This window comes from Athene noctua, chromosome 17, assembly GCF_965140245.1.
Source record: "Athene noctua chromosome 17, bAthNoc1.hap1.1, whole genome shotgun sequence".
In the NCBI taxonomy this organism is placed as follows: Eukaryota; Metazoa; Chordata; class Aves; order Strigiformes; family Strigidae; genus Athene; species Athene noctua.
The window spans coordinates 11,074,938-11,095,224 of NC_134053.1; the positions used below are offsets into that span (position 1 = coordinate 11,074,938).

At 38.2% G+C, this 20,287-nt stretch overlaps 1 protein-coding gene across 4 annotated transcripts in view; it reads left to right on the forward strand.

Annotated features, from left to right (window-relative positions):
• CABIN1 (calcineurin binding protein 1) overlaps positions 1 to 19,547 on the forward strand; it is a 119,550-nt gene extending 100,003 nt beyond the window's left edge. For 3 of the 4 annotated variants that reach the window (XM_074921104.1, XM_074921106.1, XM_074921105.1), the window contains exons 35-38: positions 4,099 to 4,390; positions 15,540 to 15,704; positions 17,442 to 17,668; positions 18,156 to 19,547. In XM_074921104.1, coding sequence (XP_074777205.1) covers positions 4,099 to 4,390; positions 15,540 to 15,704; positions 17,442 to 17,668; positions 18,156 to 18,299 — 828 coding nt within the window. In that variant the 3' untranslated portion in view covers positions 18,300 to 19,547. The remainder of the gene's footprint in view (positions 1 to 4,098; positions 4,391 to 15,539; positions 15,705 to 17,441; positions 17,669 to 18,155) is intronic. The other variant, XM_074921107.1, reaches the window with a different exon arrangement.
• Positions 19,548 to 20,287: the final 740 nt, after the last annotated feature.

The following is a 20,287-nucleotide window of genomic DNA, read 5'->3' on the forward strand; positions in this document are numbered from 1 at the left end:
TGAATGAACTCTTTGAAAAGAGGAATATGCTATTTACTCATTTAAATTTGAGCTTTACATAGACTTCATAACAAAGAAGTTTTGCTAAGTATTTTAAAGAGCAGATAAGATAGTGGATATTTGTGGAAGTAATGGTCTGGTTTTCTCACCATCTATGACATGTCATTTTGATATTAATAACCCTTAAATGATTCTTCCATCCACTTTGATGGTATAGTAGTCAAGGCAAAAGTAGTACTGCATACACTTCTCTTCAGTACCTCATCTTGTTTTTAAAAAAATGGAAGGAAGTCCAATCTTGACTAGATGAACCTGTAATTACAATGAAAGATAGGAAGAAGGCAGATAAGAGTTTTCATCTTATTTCAGTAATATGCACTTGTTCTGTAAGTAGCATCCTCATCAATGTAAGAAAAGATTCCTTTTCAGTTGATGACTAAAGCCACTTCATAATAAAGCTACTGTATTTCAAATGCAGTGGTGGTAATAGAGATGCTCAGCATAGTGAGGTCGATTGGAGAGGGGGAAGGAGAATTTCTGTAGTTTTGACAGCCACAACAAAGTAAAAACTAAAAAAATTCTACTAATGAGAAACCACATAAAACACTGGTAAAGGATTGTCACTGCTTCTCAGTTTCCTAATGTATGTTTGTGGAAAATAATCTTTAGTGTGTCTTACTGCTAGTATAGCAGTAGACATAGATAAACATAAAGTGCTTCTGGCAAATCCAAGACTTCCTGTAATGAATTTTTCTGGGTTTATTTCTCAGATGAAGTGTTACAAAGTCTTGTGTTTTCCTGGAGGCAGTCGCCTACAGGACGATGAAATGTGGCCCTGTAAGTTTGGAGTAGTATAGTTAGTGACATTGTCCCTATCAGGGTTTTGCGAGTAGCATCACTTGATGATCAGAGGTGCTAGGAATTACTGCCCCTACATTAAAACCAAAATCTCTTAAAGATAAGAACATGCACCTCACTGTGGTACTCGTCTTCGCTTTCTGCTTACAGCTTTTGGGTGATCTTCAGTTTCTGGGTCCAGTAAAACGTATGAAGCAGGGTGATATCCCTTAGGGCCTCTGAGTTGAAGAATACACAGTACTAAGGGTGGGGGTTTTTAAATGCCTTGACTTCTATTTTAAAGATAGCTTTCTCCTTCTTTTTCTTCCACTCCCACACCAGCTTTTGAGAAAAAGTCATTGAGAGGGTTGGGTTTTTTCTTCTTTCAGTACCTCTTTCATTGGGTTGAAAAGAACCTGTCTATTTACAGAAGCCTTAGATGACTCCTCACCAGGTCACATCTGGAAGCTTCCCTTTAAGGTTGCCATTGTTTGGTATAAGGGCTGCACTTTTTGATTACACATTAGAACTTTTAGTCATGATTTTACTGAGGCAGAAACATCATGTTAGTTTCAGCTTTATTCTTTTGTGCAAATAAAACCTTACTCTCTTTGAGCCAGGTTGATTCTCTGCAAACTAACCTTACCCAAACCACAACTTCCTCTGGAGGAACCAATTCAAAATAAAACTAATTTATTTTTCTTGTCCCTGATACAATATCTTCATTTAGAGAGAAATTAAATATGAATTTGGTTCCATCTGTGTATCCCAATGAGGGTTGTTTCAGTGTCACCCTTTTCTCTCTGTGTGCTTGATCGTCTACAACTTACAGGATGGCCTTTCTCTTGTCAGTGTTTGTCACTGCCTCCATTGCCTAGTTACATACGTGTTGGCCAACCACTGGAACTCTACCCGGCAACCAATTTCCAGTGGCATTCCTCAGACTTATACCGTGGCATCATCCTCTCTGATGCTTTGTATGATGGTACGGAGTGAATCCTTAGTGAGTTTGAGTGACACCAACTTGAGGGCATGGTCAATATGCTAGAGAGCAGGGCTACCTACCATTCAAAGGAACTTCAGTAGACTGGAGTATTGCATTGACAGGAACTACCTTGGATGTTCAAAAAAGAGAAAATTAGAGTCCTGTACCTGGGGCAGAATGCCCCCTGTGCAAAATAACTGGCTGGGGAACGGCTCTGCCAAAAAAAGATTTGGAGCCCTGGACAAGTTGAACACGGTCAGTGGTGTGCCCTTATGGCAATGAAGTCACAGAGAGAGCTGGGTTGCTTCATCCTGGAGCGAAGACTAATGGAGTGTAGAGATACGGAATTACTATCTTCAGCAGAGAGGCAGGAACCTGATGAGAGGCACTCTTTAAAGTTGCAGCAAGAAAAATTTGGATGAAATGATAGGAAAAAAAAAATGTTCACCGTCAAGTTGGTAAAACACTATAACAGGGGCCCAGGGTGGTGGTGGAATCTTCATCCTTGGTGATATTTGGAACTGGGCTCGACACAGGCCCTCAGTAAGCTGGTCTAACTTTGAAGTCAGCTCTGCTTTGAGCAGGAAGTTGGACTAGAGACCTCCAGAGGTCTCTTCCAGCAGGAATTACTCTATGATGTTGTACTCCTCTCACTAATTTTTCTTCTGAGTACCGTCCAAATATTGCTGAGTTACTTTCCAAATGTCCTCTATCTGCTTCTGGAAATAGCTGCGCATTTTTATAGAAATACAGTTTGAGATGCAGATATATTTTTAACAACTGTGTACCTAACTAGTAGTACCTTCATGTATTTCTGCTGAAAAAATGTTGGCTATAATACAAGCACAGAAATACGAGGTTCTACATAATGTATTATGTAAGTTAATGAAGTGCATGGGTGTGAAGGGTTTTCCCTCTAAATCACAGCTGAAACCATTTCCTCTACTGATCTCACTTCTGGCTTAATGCTTTATTCTGCAGTTTAATTTCCCTCAGGTTTGTGTGATCCCATTTGTGCATCTTGAGACCTTTAGTTCTAGAACTGATGCTTTAGACATCAGAAACTTTGTGTTTTCAGAGGTAGAATAGACTTTTTTTGATCCAATAAGGTAATTGTTGTGAATCTAGCAGCTATATTTTATTTGGCAGGTTTTAATCATATGCTCTTTAGAGCTTGATTAATCAAATTCAGGAACTTCAAAAATACATTCCACCAATTATTTTTAAAAAAATGTGATTGTCTGCTTTCCGCCTTTTGAATTTTAAATATGTATTTTCTCCAGCTGAAATTTGCTCCGTTCTCTCAGTGAAATTCCGCTGACTCTTCTGGTATTTTAGTAAATCTTTGGTCATTGAGGACATTAGGGCCCAATTTGATTTTACATTTGACAGCAAAATTCTGTAAATACTCTTATCCCCAAGGTTAAAAGGAGTTTTTCTTCATGGTAGGGGTATGAGACAGACAATTAAACAAAGATTCCATTCAACTGTATCTTTTACAGTCCACTAAGCCTCCATTAAATGAAGATTACAAAGAGCATGAAATAAATGCATTCTGTAGCCTCACAGGCAAGAATATTTTGTTTGATTGCTGGTAAAAATTACAGAGAAGATACTCATGGATACTTTTGTTCCCTTTTTTGGTGAATTTATGTCATGCTTCTACCTTCTGTCTATATAATCAATGACACTGTGTTAAATTCTTAGCTCTGGCTTTGGAGGAGGGCGTCACTGTTGGTGCCACTGTTACTTCTGCAAAGGCAACAGGACCCCAGTGTTACTCAGTTCTGCAGTTACTGGGCATTTACAATTTGGAGTTTGGCTGATCACTTTGCAAGCAAAACGTTTTTCTGCTTTCTCCATTTCTTCTCACATCATTCACTAAGAATAATTTCTTTTAATAATTTGCAAATACTCTTAAAGCACTGCAGATTGTTCAGGTCAAGGGTTTGTCGACATTTTTAAATGAAAGCTGTTCATAGGAGTTTGTAATTAATGCTTAGTAACAGTTCAGGAAAGTATGTTATGATGTGGTGGATTTTTTTTAAAGCATTGTAAATGTGAATTCATTAAATGTTCAAGGAGAAAGGTTTATTTATAAGAAATAAGAAATATTATTTATAATAGTGATTGGTTTTATATTCACTTTAGAGAGAATGCTTTCTGTCTACAAAAAGCTGTACTGCTTGCAGTTGTCACTGAAGCAGGTAGCTTATGCAGAATCACTTGCATGTATTTTCTCACTGTCTCTGCCTGCCCTTTTTTGTTTCATGTAGTCCACAGGAGAAGCACCCACAACTCCAAAGCATACAAAGGACAACAGAGAGAGCTTCTTCCCAGTAACACCAGCCACACTGCATCCTACCCCAGTGAATCCAGACACTGTGACTCCTGAAAATCTCCTGAGACTGAATGATCTGCATTCCAAATCCAAACCAGCCTCTTCCTCTTCATCCTCCTCCTCCTCAGCATCTTCAGTACCTCCATCCCAGGAGTCACACAGGGACACTGAGCACCTCCGGAGTCAGAATGCCGAGACTGCTCCCAGCATGAGTGATCTCACACGTGGTAAGTCTCAGGGAGACAGTGGCTTGGCCTTTTCTAATCAGTTTGTCAAGGCCACGTGGTGAGTCAGTGCCTGAGTTCTGATTCTGTCCCATTTTCTGATCACTAGACCACATTTAAAAGGCTACACAAACAGATTTTTGTCTTGATCCTGAATTGGGCATATCTAAGTAATTAATACATATTTTAATTACTAGGCTAGATTAAAAGAGTGATCACTGTCTATGTAGCTTGCATGTGAAGTCATGGAATAGCAGCCTAAAACCAGTTTTAAATAGAGAATTTAAGTCTCTAGTAGCATAAAAAAGCCCAACCATTTGGTTTAGTCTCTTCAGAGATGTGAAGATCTAGTTCTTTAAAGTACCTTAAATCTTTAAAAAAATTAGAAGTAGTTATAATTGAAATAAACTGGTGGACAGCCTACATCTGACTTACAAGTGCCTGATTAACGTAATTAGACGCATAGCTATCACTGCCCTGTAGATGTGTGTGGAGATACATAATACTGAAAATTCCAAGCTTCTACATGGTCCATAGTGTATCATCACTATTACTTTTCACATCTGAGAAAAGAAGCATCTGGCAGGACTGGAATGTTGGGAATACATTATTTATAGCCCTAGCATGTTTATGTGCAATGTTACAGAAGAGAATTGAAGAAACAGAACAAATGTTATTTATTCTATAGCATGATCATGTGATTTGTTTTGGGCTGTGTTATGTACCTGGTCCTATACAGTTTGTCTAGATGAGGAAAGAATTATATGAGAATACTGTCTTTGCTGCTGTCATGGCAGGCTGGCTTGTTAGCAGTAGTCAAAATCACTGTGCAGAGGCAGTACTGATCCACTTTGGGGAATGAAGTAAGATTAAACCCAATTTCAGACTTGCCTTGGGTGCCCAAAAGACATGATTGTGCTTATTTGTGGGACACTGTGCATGTTAAGGTGGCAGAGCACCTGCCGTAGCCTGTACTTTCTTGCAACCTTAGCAGGAACACTGTCTGAAAAAGCATCTGCTGCTGCTTGTGCTCGCTCCATCTGTTCACAAGCTTGGGCCCTAACACTACTCACCAAATGCCATAGACAAATTCATAGGAGCCTAGATAAAGTTATGAATGAACTATATACATAACAGGTATTGTGGAAAGTGACAGATGAGGATACAGTGGAAATAGTGCCCAGATTTGTGAAACTTAATGGTGCCTAATATTGACAATGGATAGTGTGATCTAGTCTGGAAGTTTTGTTAATCTGGTTTTGTGAGTTCCTGAAATTTATGTCTGTATACTTATGGTATTTTATTTCTTTCCATATGTAAACAGCCTTGGCATCTGAATGCATGTAATATTCTGAATTCATGAGCAACAAAGAGCAAATTAGAGAGAAATCAGTTTTCCCAATTTGCTAATCTCTAAGTACAGGACAAAACTGAAATTTAACATCCAGTATTAGCAGTTGCATTATAATAATCTAATTTTCCTTTTTTAGAAATTCAAGGAGAGATTGTCTTGAGAGGGGAAGAAAGGAAAGGGGAGTGATAAGGGAAGGAATGGATCAGTCAATATGTAAACCACGTTTGTTACTGTCCTTATGAAGCTAAAGAATGGAGTTGCATGGTGTCATAAGATATCTTGGCAGACTTGTTCAACAGGGAGTAATCTGGGTTTGTGTGTAGATAACAGAGGAGAAAAAAAATGAATCCTCTGTGAAGTTGCTGTACACTTACTAAGGAGACTGGTAGGAATGACAATGCAGATAAGAACTCACGCGTTCTTTTGGTTTTCAAACAGAACTCACAAGCATTGCTGACATGCTTTCCTCTCTGCAATTTCCCAAACCACACTGCAGCGATTGGAACGTTTATTTTAATCTTTTGACTTCCCAGGCTTTGTTAGGGTTGTAAAGTTACATATTGTTCATTCTTCTTTCATGCTTTCTGTACATCGTCTTGGTTGAGGGAGATGGAAGGGTTAGCTGCCAGAACTACACCTCTGAAACTGTGTCTGAAGATCAAGAGGCTCTCTGTGCAGAGCTCCCATTCCAGTGCTGAATGCATGCGTTGTATCTGGCTTTCTGGCTCTCAGACCTATCTGACAGGTCATTTCTCTAGATGAGAAAGACACCAATTACTGCTGTGTCCTTTATTTTTCTTTTTAATTCTCCTACCTCTGCATCCACCGCCTCTAAAAAGAATTATTTATAATTGTTACAACCCATTTTAATCTGCCTTCTATTAGCTCTGTTTCTGTAGAAACTCCTCCCATTTTTAAAGTAATCTGTTGACATCGTCTTTGTCTCTTGTCACCTCCTCCTGTATCTGTTTGTTCATGTGAAAGTATTCCACATCAGACAATATTAGCTGCTATCATTTTCTGTGACTTCACCCAGAAAAAGGAACAGCTTTCCAAGCAATGTTGATACTATGCCACTCATTTCTTATGTAAATATTTTAGTGAGATTTTGTCTAGTACATGACTAACTGGTACAGAATACAGTGTAATGAAGTCCAGCAGCAAAGTGACGATAGTGGTAGTTTCAGCGTAAGAGCTTCCTACGTTTAGGCTTAAATGTACATTGGACTATTAGCCTTTGTGACTCAGCCCAAAATTTTCACTGGGAAAACTAAAACAGGGCAGCTAAGATAAACCTTCTCCATCCTGTCACACTGTTCCAGTATAATACTGCTTTAAATTGTTGAACAATCTTAACATTTTCTTCTTTTTCACTATTCATATTTTAATAATGATTCTAACGAGGAATGAACAGGAAAACATTCACATCTGAGTTTTGATACCAAGAGAAGGTTTTTATACTTGACATTTTTTTAAGTTACGTGTTTTGCTTAAAGCCAAATTGGAATATAAAATCAGAGTAGAAGAGTAACACTTCCCCCCACCCCCACCCCTTAAATTTTTGTTCGTTTAAGGCCTAAGCATTTCCACATCAAAACAAGGTCATGATGTAGTTGTCCAAACTTAGAAATTCAGAGCTCAGGAAGACAGTTCTTTCTGAATTGTGCAGGGAAATTGCACTCTGTAAGCCATGTGAATATCCTGATATAATTTTAAATATTTGTTATCTAGGCAAAACATCTGTTAGGTGACCTTAGTTTGATACTGAGTTCCCATAAGACTGAGGCAGTTTACCTGAGGGAGAGGGAAATACTTAAAACAATGTCAACTCTGTAATTTTGCATTAACAGAATCTGTTTTCATATCAAAACAGTGCATGGCACAAGAGTTGACCTTGATTCCTCACAGTTTCTAGATAACCAGGTGTCAGTGGACACCCACAACCCCTGTTTCTGAGTGAAATAATGGAGATTGTGGGTTGTCATCTAGCTACATACTGATCTCAATGTCTTCTGAGTTTGCTTGTCAGAAATTTCTGAAGACAAAACACTGATTTTTAAGAGCCTGTAATTCAGTGTACTGGAAACTTTCTGCTGCACAAAATGACCAAAGTATTTAGCCCTGTTGTATGCCTTATTTTAACTATGGATTTCAATTCAAACTTTCAGGTACTTTTTAGACGACTGGAAGTAGTAACATTCAACCCTCTTAATTGCAATCAGTGTCTTATGTTGTTTTTTTCTGAATTAAATCAGAATTAAAAATCATGCTTTAGAGCACAGTTTTTCTCAACAGATGGCTCAAAAAAAGCTGAAACACAGAAAAAGACTGGCCAAAGATCTGTGGCCTCATGTGAGCCACCTTCATTTTGCAGTTACCTAGTGTGAGGGTTCTCTTTTATATGCATGTGGTGTCCTGCTCTTGATTTCTTGTGTCACTTGTAAGCAACTTAATTTCATTACTTTCTCCTTCATTTCCCACGTTGACTTACTGTGTTTTCTGGCAGCTGTCTTCCTCAGTTCCCAAGGCTGAGTTCCTCTAAGGCTTTAAAAACTCTTTAAATACTTACAACCCCACGCCTTTTGTACCATCCTAGGGTAGAAGCTCCTATCCACCTGTTAGTGACTGCAGAGTCACTAATAGAAATCTGTCAGGCTGCCTTCAGCTAGCTCTGCATTTGCTCTTTCTGATCTCTTGCTGCTTCAGCCTCCTTGGCATTCACATTCTGCCTTCCCCTTGTCTGATCCTTGCTTTTCATGAAGCTTTTTCTTTTTCACAATGGGTGCACTCTGAAAACAACTTCACTGCTGAATGTCAGCAGGGGGTTTCCTGTTTGTGAATGACTTTTTAATTCCTTTTTGCTGAGTGCTCAGACAATTCCAGTCAGTCCTGTCTTTTCCCTTTGGAACTACACTGATTTGCTTTGGTATCACAACAGATTCATTCCAGAAGAGTTTTTCAGTACACTTAATGTCTGTTTCTGATCTTTACCCTTCATATTTCTTAAGTTTTATTTATTCAATGCAACAGTGTGCAGAAAATCCTTTGGCATTAAAACTGTCATTGATTTTATGTAACCAAGTTAGATCAGTAAGAGCAAATAAGGCAGGAGTGGCAGCTTCACAACTATGCCCTGTGAGGTAATGGTACATAGCCAGGGGTTTAGTGCAGTCTGGGCAGGTTTGTGGTCCAAGAGGCTCTCTAGCCCCGTGCACACTTAGATCCCCCTGAAAATCTCAGGGAGTCACTGGGCTCTGAATATCTTACACAAATGGAACACATTTTCTGGAGACCTTTTGTAGAAGAACATGGTAATGATGCTATATTGTTACAGTATGTTTCAGTTTCACTAGTTTTAGATTACTGCCAGCAGCATAAAATTTACATATATTCCTGCACAAATGAGGACTAAAGAGAGATCTAGTTGTAAGCCTACTGCACAGGTGTTACGTTACTTACAAAGTTCTTAGAAAATTGTGGGGTGTCATTATATTAAAGAGATTTTTTTCTAACAGCTGCTTTTGCTCATTTGAATTGTGCTTATCTGGCTGTCAGACTAAAGAAGGATGAAATACTGACAGAGAAGGAAAGGTCTTACGTGTTTCATTAGATAACTAGTGCATAAAATTCTGAAGCAATAGACCGCAAATGGGTGACTTACTACCCACAGGTGCTACTGTGTGATGCTCTCCAAATGATGTGTGCTTGCTGAGTTGGATGTTAAAACACAAATATCAATTAGCTGTATTTTTATAATGCCATTTGAAAGTTCATGTAGTTGAATATCTGACCGTTGTCTTTCATCTAGGCCTTTTTTTTTTTTTTTAATTGAAGTTTTGCTTTGTTTTAAAAAGGAAGAGAGAATGTTCGTATTGAACTTCAGGGCTTTTCTTTCCCAACACACACGCCAGCTCTCTGCACCTCTAGGAACTGTGTTAGTGACAGGAGATGTTTCTGGACACGGATCCGCTCTCTCTGCTGTCAGACTGGTCCCGGCGGGGCTGTTACTGGGACCTGGTAGCTTGGGAGTGAGTGTGGGCTGGGGACTATTTCCAGGGGGCACTTTCAGAGCAGCCACCTGTTTTAAGTTTTAATCACATTAATGTTGTTCAGTGACAGCTGACCTTGGTGTTAGGAAGCATTTTGGGGTATGTCTCATATAATTGTACAGTAGACTCTTTGTTCAGGACCCTAGTGATAAATATAGCAGTATGCCATGCTATTACAGTGTGAACTTCTGTTCACCAGACTGCTTGAATTTCTTTCATTTCAGGGGGCAATAGAAGTGTTCTGCAGCTTTTCGCCTCCAAAATTATTCTGACGCTTAATTTTTAACACATGGCTTTGTGTGTCAGCTTTGAATGTAATTTCCTGAATTTGGCATTTCAAGTAAAATACTTATTTCTACAGTTACGACTTGGTAGTGGTTTTTTAGAAATAAATTTAATGGCAGGGTATTTAGAATGAATTTAGAGAAAGAAAATGTGTAACGAAAGGCTACCAAGTATACCTACCGCATCTTGTGATGAACTAAGTAGTCCCACTGCCTGCTGTGGTGTAGTACCTCATGGCAAATACCGTTCGAGGGCTGGTGCCCCCATTGTTTCTGTAGGTCAGCATCCTTAACCAGACTCTGTTCAGCTGAACCAACCTGTGTTCCAGTGCAGACTTTCCATTGGCTTAGTAGCACAGTGTATGAGGAAACTCTGAGCTCCTCAAATTCAAGCTTTCCATGGCCTTTGCAACTGCTGTATGGGGAAAAAGGCTGTATTAATTCCCAGCACACTGGAGGGTGAGGCAGATGGAATAAAGAAAATTAATTGTTTTCCCATTAGCACTATTCCTTGGAAATGTGGTAAGATATTTACTCCACTGTGTCAGGAAGAAAAGAATCAGACCCATTTCCATCACCGTGAAAAAAAATAGTACCTACTTTCTATGGTGAATGAGTAACAGTCAGTTCTGTGAACAATTGCATGTGCTGTGGGTGGCCATTAAAATACAAAATAAACCAGTTGTTACTGGGACTAGTAAAAGAAGTATTTCCTAGTGTCTGTAGGCACACTGAATTCAATCCCTTACTCTTTTGAAGTGGTTGGAAGGCAAGGTAATACAGACTTGCTAAACCATAGTAGTGTATTTTCAGGCTTTTTGTCTTGACACACAGAACTGCTGGGGAAGTTGTGTTGCAGAGGGATGAAGGCAAGTGGTGCAAGTGCTTTATTTAAGCACTTGAAGTTGTTGTCTATTCATTTCTCCAAGCATTTGCTTTTGAAATCATGTTAGTCTTCTGCCCTGGAGTTCAAAGCTCAGCTCCTTCCTTTCCTGCAATGAAATGATGTTTTGTGCATGCACTGTAAGTTGCTTGTATTCTTTAACATATCTGTGTTATAATACTTCAAACTGCTTCCATCAAAAACTGGGTAACATTTTTTTCAAGGTGCTAGTCACATTTTCTGAGCTTGTCTTTCAATTGTCATGTAATAGGGTTAGTGCATGACTAAAGGCTTTTTTGAAATTCCACATAAAATGTTTTATAACACTGTAATGTTAAATGTCTCTTATACCTGACAGCATTACAAAATCAAATGATTAAGTGTATAGTGCAGTGCAGAGAGACCAGAGCAGCTGCTTACTGGTTACAGTACTACTGCTTTTAAACTTTCTCCACATCTGCAAATTGCCAAGTGAATATTTTTGACAGTGATATTTTTCATTTTATACACATCTGAATAGCAAAGTAAATTGTCTCAGTATAAAGACGGTTGCTGGGGTTGTATAATCTGTATGTTTATAGTGTGTGGATATATGTATGTAGTGTATATATTCTATGTATAAAGAGAGACCGAGAGAGAATATTAACTGTGATGAAGTCATGAACCCAGGCGCCCGCTATAGGCATCTGCAAACACTGGTTACCCTGGCAACAAGTGGAAAGAGGTTGGAGAGGAAAGCTGGAGTAGGTTGTTGCATTGAATTGTTTTCAGCTTGTTTCTTCCTCACTAAAGCAGGGAGATGTTGAAAGGTATGATGTGCCTCTTTCTATGTGTATACTATTTTATATGTATTTAGACAGTTGTTGGGAAAGGGAAGGCTGAAAAAAAATACTTGTAATCCAGCTCAATTGGAGATGAACTTTTCAATATAAATAATCATATGCACTGTAAATCTGTGGGTTTTTTCTATGTGCTTCATTTTTGTGTGTTGTGTCGTGAGAGTGCTAAATGGATCTCCAGAGTACAGTACCTGTCCCATCTTTAGCCTGGAGACAAGTAACTATTACGTATTACGTCTTCAGAAACTGATTTTATTTTAAACTGTGTTTGTAGAGCTAATGTTTGAAAACCTGCCAGGACAGTACAAGTACTGGGTATTACCAAAAGATTTGTTAACTGATACTAAATCTGAGCTTCTGAACACCTTCAGAATGTTCAGTACTTGTATTCTTGTGCTCTTGCACTTGTGCAGAATATTGTGGCTCATGAGTTAGTGGAGTCTTTACCTCCCTGGGGAAAGTTTTTATTAGAAAAACTAGGACATTATGTTCAGGGCTATAACAGCATCTTCCACAAGACAAATATCAAGATATTCTCTTCAGAAATCTGTTTTAAACAAATAATAGGAGATCCAACTGTGTGTATGTTCTGATTATCCTTCTCTCTTTTGCCCTTTTTCATCTGTAATGAAAGATACAATAAATATCTGTGCACCGTATTAAAGTATAAATAGTATAAATTATGCTCTGTACGCCTGAAACAACCAATTCTTGTTATTTTCAAGAATGTAAAAAAATATTTTGTTCATTAACTTTATTTTTAACTTGGAAATAATGCCACTCAAGTGACTATTAAAAAAAGAACAAAATTTTATGGTCCTAAAGGAATAAAGGGTATGACCCAGTCAGAGGATAGAATTCAGTCACTGTGTATTTAACACCTCTGACAGCAAGGGATTGATTAACAGACAGTGGTTCTTGATTTCTCATGTACTGAAAGACGCAGCCTAATAGAATATTAACAAGTGTTGTTTCCAGAAGTGCAGTGATAGAAATACACACTTAGTGTGCCAGACTCCTGCCCTTTCATTTCCATTCACTTCTACGTTGAAAAGGGCTAACACATAATTTTATTCAAAATAAATCTAATTTTACTGCACTATAAAACTGGATCTTCAAAACTTAACAAAAACAAATATAATATGGAAGACAGAGATGCATACGAGTATGCTGATTGCTCATAAAAGAACATAGACTGAGACCAGTCTTGTAGCATCTTCCTAGAAATAGGCTGCTCAAAAGAGCTTTTGTCAGTGGGGCATAATTTAGTTAAAATAAAGCACAGCAAATCAGCTTAAGCAATGATATATCTTATAATTAAACAAAGATCATAATCAGCATAAGAGGTAGAGTTTTGTCATTAAACAATAATGCAAATCAGAGCTCTTATTTTGAATGGTGAACTAATAAGTCCCTAATGTAATTTAGCAGCTGAGTACATACAAAACTGTTCTCAGATAGCAGTATAGTTGAGGCTGTAGGAATTGCAGTTTATTTGTATATAGTTTTTTATCAGCTAAAATAATTACTGTTTTGTATTCTTGATTGGTAAATGGATAAGAAAGAACTGTTAGTACTTACCCTAGATACTTAAGACTGTGATTCTGGAGTGTTGGAGTAAGTTAAAAAGTAGTTGACTTCTTAGCTGTCTGGTAGGGTAATCTTCTGAAATCACCATTTTCATCTTGCTTTTCCTCAAATGTTGATGTAACGTTTCTTCCTATCTTTTAATCAAGTGTTTTGTAGCCATTTCAGTGTGGGAGTCTTCTGGATTTAGACTACAGCTTATCATCAGACTCTAGAAGTGTAATGGGATATGTGTATATTGGCTTCAGGCCATGTTAGGGCTGATCCTTCTTCATACAGTCTCTTGTACTTTGCCAGCATGTGGTTAAATCATATGAGTATCTGGTATAAAGGGCAGACAAATAGACAAAACCATCCTTCAGCTATCCTCTGCTTTTTAAACAGGGAAACAATGAATTATGATTTTCCTAGTCAAGATTCCTGTTGTTAAGTACTTCGTTCTGTGTTTGGTTTTAAGCTGATTTGGTCTATTAATACAATACATGTATAGATGCAACTGTTATTTTCCTACCTCCAATGCTGTATTTTAAAGTATCTATAGAGAAATGTGCAAGAGAGTGCTGAGAATGAGAACTACATTCTTCTGCGTTAGTCCTTTCCATTTTGTGCTTGATAGTGAGCGGAACATCACAGAACAGAAGCTGCCTGTGATTTGTGCTGTAGTGTGTGACCTTTCCTTTTTGGGAACTATTGGAGAATTCTCTACAAGCAAACTCATTTATCCTAAGGCTTATATTGGCTATCAGCTACAAGTTTAGATGATGGGTTAGGTTCTTTACCAATGAAAATTAATGGATGAAAGAACTTGCAGTCTGCTTTGGTAATCCTTTTTTTGTACAAATTATTCAAGAATCCTAGAAAATCTAATTCATTAAAAAAGTTGCATCTTTCAAACTGTATTGGTCTGACTTTTACCAAGCTGATAAGCTGTAATGTTGTCTTAAGCATTTTCAGCAAGGGAAACTCTTGTAGAGGAGAATATTACCATGGTAAATTCCAAGCTCTTATCTACATTGATGAAGATGGAGAAGTGTTTTCAACACTTGAGGGGGTGGGAGTATTTTTCCAATGAAGAAAAGTTGAAATATATATTCCTTTTTAAGACATCACACTGTCAAAATCCAAAATTAATTTAGAGCATGGACATATAAAGAATTTTAGAGCAAGTTAGACTGTGAATATACATTGCATCTGCTGGGCTGTGATAGCTGCCTTTGCACACCTTAGCCTGTGTAAATATAAGATGATTCAAATTAGACCAGACAGCCCTTTGTTTTTGAAGGATGTCTTCATTTTTATCAGAGAATAAGAGCTTGTTTGTGAGTCCGTAGCCTTGAAAGGTTTGTCGCTGTTTCAGTCTGCCCTTCCCAGAAAGGGCACCAGTAGCTCTCAGTAGTTCAGTGACAATTACTCCTGTTACTTACAATAGGCAGCTCAGTGTATAAGGAAACTGGTTTAACACTGCATTAATTTAAAATCAGATACAGCTGGTATGTAATAAAGAGATTGTATGTACACATACATGGATTCTGAATTAGAAGCATCCCAAGTTCTGGAATAGCAGAAGGTTGGAATTTTAGACTAATGTATTTATAGAGATACAGTGGACATACCAGTGAAAAGTGGGCATTTAGTATAACTTGGTTTTGTAAAAACCATATTTGTCCCCGTTAGTGGATGTTCACAGTGATTAATCTTACTTATCAGTAAGCTGCACTTCACTGTGGCATGGACCTGTGGTTGTAGATCAGAGGGACCTATCGATCACAGCTGGCTCATCATTAAGGGTGATGGATTTTGCTCTGCATGTATGGCAGGTGTTTCAACCCTCACATCTCCAAAGGAGAATGGTCAGTTGCATGTGCTTTTCTTGCAGATGTGCAGAGATAACAAAATGCCATACACAAGAATTTTTTCTTTTGCTTTTTAAATGACGTTTACTTTTTTTTTTTAAGAGTTTGAACTGATGGCAACAAGTATGAAAATGTTGGTATTGCCATCTTAGCTTGTCAGTATTTCAGTCAGTCATGTTACAGTTTAGAAATAGAGCAAGGGTTAAAAAAATTTCTAACAGTTGGTAAAACAGCAAATGGACTGAGGCTTAGGAGAGAGATCAGGGTGTTTCTTAATCTGTGAATTATATTTCATTACTAAAGAGGAAGAAGAGCTTGAAGTGCCTTTGGAGGGGCTTGGATTTCAGCAACAGGAGTCACGGCTTTGTCAGCAGATGAAAATGGCTACTGTTGCACCATCACCAGAGCCTGTTTGCTGGCAAGTGGAATCAGTGACCAGCACAAATTCAGGACATGTGTGTACACAAGGTAGGAGCTTTCTGTGCTTCAAAGAATTCTGAATATGGGTAGTTAGCTGTAGGGATTGATTGATTAGATAGTTGTGATTCATATTCCTTAGTTTCTCTGCCTGCCTTCCAGTCAAGTATTCCAGAGTTTAGAGGCATTCCTGGCAATGTCCCAGCTTCCTGGGAAAGTGCCTTGTCGTTCCTTAATGGTTATTCTTTTTGGTGCATGACTTGCATGCTAAATACCACAGCAGCAAAGCCAAATAAAAAAACCTCCCAGTACAGGCTATCATGCTATGTAGTTTGTGCGTCCTTTAAAGTAGAATTTTTCTTTTAATTGAAATCTTATATGGGGCAATATGACAACACTTTGGATTACACTGTTGGAATATTTAGCAGAAAGAAACAGTTTTTCACAAAACCTGACTCAGGCTGAGTAAACATTAAAACCAGCATTACAGCAGTTAATGCTTTCTATCCCTCCCCTGCCCCCTTCCTAAGGAGTTGGTGTTTTAATTGAAAAAAATGTGAAACTTGGTATTTCAGATGGGCATAACCTAGGTATTAATGTTAGGGGTATCTCATTTTTCCTTCTTTGTGAGAGGCAGGTTATCCTGTGATTACTGCAACGTTTCTGGTACTCTTCTCTGAAATGATTGGCTGCCCATGGAGATGGGTCACTGACCTTGTTGAAAAGCTGTGCCTTATCTGTTGTGACAGTGCTTTACATTCTTGTATACAGTTGAGAACATACAATTCAATTTTATATCCCTTAGTAGTTAGTTCTACTATTGGTTGTTTTTCAGGATAGCATCAGCAGCTGGCATTTTATTTTGCTGTGTTTTAAGTGGCCATGTCAGTACCAGCAATCTGTAAGAGATGGATATGACAAGACTGAATCTGAAAAAATACATTTGAACACCTGTCATTATTATCAATCTGAAACAGACTCTGGTGTGTTCATTCATAAAACTTTTTTTTAAAAATAGTTTTGATTCCATGTGAAGCAGCATTATTTTTTAATAAATTATCAGTTTTTAATGTGAAAGCATTGTCTCCTACTCATTATTGTTGTGCATATATTATTATCCAATGTGATAATGCCTAGAGAAGGGCTAGACCCCTCTTTACTTCATGAGATGAGCCCTGTCTGAGTGAGTTTGTATGGTAAAGAGCACAAGCTGAGACAGTTGGGAAATATGTGAAAAAGATGCTAACTAGTGTGGGAGATGGTGTCATGAGCACACCAAGGAGGTTTTTATGGCAGTATTTGAAGAGAATAGTGAGGAAATTTTTTTCAGTGTTACCATATATTTTTCTTAAATTGTTGAGGAGTTGCTATCTCAATAATTAAAGAGGCAACACTATCATGGAGGAAATTAAGACTCAAAAGTAAAGCTAAGTAGCTTTACTTGTTGCATTACAGAATAGAGAATGCAAAGATAAGATGGTTGCATCTGAAACATGAAGTGGAAAAATGGTGTTTGTAGTAGACTTCTAACTGGATGGGTCAGTACTACACTACCAGTTGTCATGCTCGGTCAGACTGAGTTTCTGCTGGATTTTTTTAAATTATTACTTGTTTCCAGTTGTTACAGAATCTTGAGGCACTTTCTTCTGTTCCTGAGACCTAAAGCAAAGCTTGAAGGAAGACCTTTTGAGCCAGCCATATGTCTAACAATGAAATGTTCCCTCTTTCTTGACATCTGAAAGCCTAGATAGCTTCCTAACATGTTTTTTCTTACAATTTTCTGTTTAGCCTCCAGTTCCAAGCCTGAACTCAGCTCCAGTTCACAGACTTTGGGAAGTCAGCAGAACAAGACAGATGGCACCCGAGTAAAAACTCGCATTCTGCCCAACATGCCAAAGCTTTTCATACCTTCATCTGTCACCAAATTTCCACCTGAGATCACTGTCACTCCACCCACTCCCACCCTCCTTTCTCCAAAGGGCAGCATTTCAGAAGAGACCAAGCAAAAATTAAAGGTAATGAAAGGGAAACAGTAATTTTCTAGATTATTGTTTTTGTCTTAATTCTCCCCTCAATAGAATACTTGTATGAAAGGAGCAACAGTTCCTGTCCCCAGTTCATAAGCAGAGATAGTATAAGTAGTAGAAGGTGATGTTAGCTCTTCTCAGCAGGAGCCAGTTTTCAAGGACTGGTAAAATATTGGGCATGGGTGATATAGCTATCCTAGTCTTTATCCCTTTTCTGAGGGAATTAGAAAGAACTACAAAAATGGCTGAGAGAATTAGTGCAGCCATTGCAGTTCTTAGGTTAGTGGAAACTATCAGAATATTAACTGTGGGGAAGCCTACTGGTAAATGTTGTTTCACGTTAGGATGCCATATCTTTTATAGAAGAGAGCTATTGAATGTGAAGGAATAGCAACCAGTTGGCTTTTACCCCTGTGACCACGGGTTTATCCTGACTATTTAGCAATATATTCTCTCTCTCTCTTTTTGGGATCAGTCTGCTATTTTGTCTGCTCAGTCTGCAGCGAATGTAAAGAAGGAGAGCCTTTGTCAGCCAGCTTTGGAAATCTTAGAGACCTCAAGCCAGGAGTCCTCACTGGAAAGTGATACTGATGAAGATGATGACTACATGGACATATGAATGAATTCTGGCCATCATCAACACCAACCATATAACCATTCTTCTTGTTGCCAGCATCTCTGGCAGTTGAAACATCTTCGTTGGCATTACTCTCCATTTAATTGGCATCATTGTGTTCTTCACTTTCATTACCTTTGTTATCACCACTACCACTTGTATTGCCTTCAAAATCTTTGCCATTCTCCCCGTCATGGTGCTTGACAGAAAGAATGATTGTTTACCAGGCAGTTGATTAATTTGGACCACACTGTCACCTTTAACTTCAGTAAACACAAGGATGTTTTGAGCTGCAATTTATATCTCTGCTGTTTCTGCTTCTTCAAACCAGAGCCTTGGGAGTCACTCCAGTAACTCTTTTCTATAGCATTTTCTTCCTTTTAGTTGTTGTCCTGCATTTTCCCCACTAGTTAAGTTTTTCTCCCAATAATTCAACAACCTAATGTCTGTAGCCATGCCACGATTATTCCAACAGGTACTTTTAAGGTAGATGGAGTAGGAAAAATTTTCTGAGCTGGTAGAGATTTTAATTGTATCAGGAAACTCTGTGGCTTTGTTGTGGGGCAAGAAGGGTGAGCTGAATGTCTGTCAGCTCGTTGGCACTGCTGGGTGCTTTGTTAGAATGTGACTCAGTGACAGTAGGCAAAGAACCAGCTTTTCCAGGCAGACAGAGAGGTTGGCCTCCTGTTTGTGCTCATTTCACACCAATGTATGAGGTTCAGCAAAAATTACCTACCTGAATGTTGGCTTAAAGAACTGATCTCTCCAGAACTGTCTTACGGTCTTTTCTCTTTTAATGCCTTGGACAAGCATTTTGAAATGGGGGCTAGATGATATTTTTATGGTGGTATTGAAAAAACTTGAGAAAGATTTCAGTACCATTTCAGCAATGTCTGTTTTTTACAGAACGACACGAAAAGGTGTTTTTTATCTATCTGCAGAGGGACTGCTCACAGTTATTTATATGAGAAAATAATGGTAACAAAGATCCTTTTTTTTCTACTGAATGTTGACTTTGTAAAATAATGAATGCAAACCATGCAAAAAAAGTACATGTCACACACTATATATATATACATGCGTGCGCCCACACACATATATATATGTGTATGTACATATATATATGTATGTATATGAAAAAAGAAAATGCGTACAGCTTGCAATGTCGGATTTCTTTGTGTTTGGGGGAGGTGGTTTTCTGTAAAATGCAGAGCTTTGTATAAACTTTTGGGTTTTTTCTAATAAAGTTGAAATGTACTGTTGTCTCTGTTCATCTGAGAGGACAAGGTACCATGGTTCTGGAAAATGTACTGCTCCTCCCTTCCATTTATTTCTTGGATAAGAAAGTAGTGGAGGAAGGGGGGTGGGGGGAAGCCTCTTCCTTTTCTGAAGACTGCCAGAGCTCTTTGGAGGGGTTTGGACTTGCATGACCCAGAACCTGGGTCAGACAGTGTTGCCAAGTTTGCCTGCAAGGGATTCACTTCCCCATTGAGATGCGAGCTGAATTCTTTTTCACCTATCTGTGTATCTTTGAATGCTAATGAACAGCATAAGGTGGAAGAAAACACACAGTGAACAGGATCACATAGAATATTTGACTGTACAGATGAGCATTTAATTCACTATCACAGTGATTGCTCTCATTCAATGTAAGAATGGTAAATGACCGTGGATAAAAAAGAAGCAGCATCAAACTTTGAATTGCAAGTTTATTCTCATACTCTGGGTTGTTTGTTTTGAAAAAACTAATTTATAAGCAAGTGAGTATGTCTATCTTGGGTGTACTAGCAACCGTTTGTATAACTTGAGCTGGATGCAACTGATGTGGAAAAGATCAGGTAACTGAATGGTAAAAGCAAATGGGTGTTTACAATAGTAATATGTTTTCCGTGTATGCTCTTTCACTTGGTGTAAGTTATTATAAATGCAATGTATAGCATACTTTGTATAGTCGGTAATAGGATACAGTAGTTTTAGATAATCAGGTATGA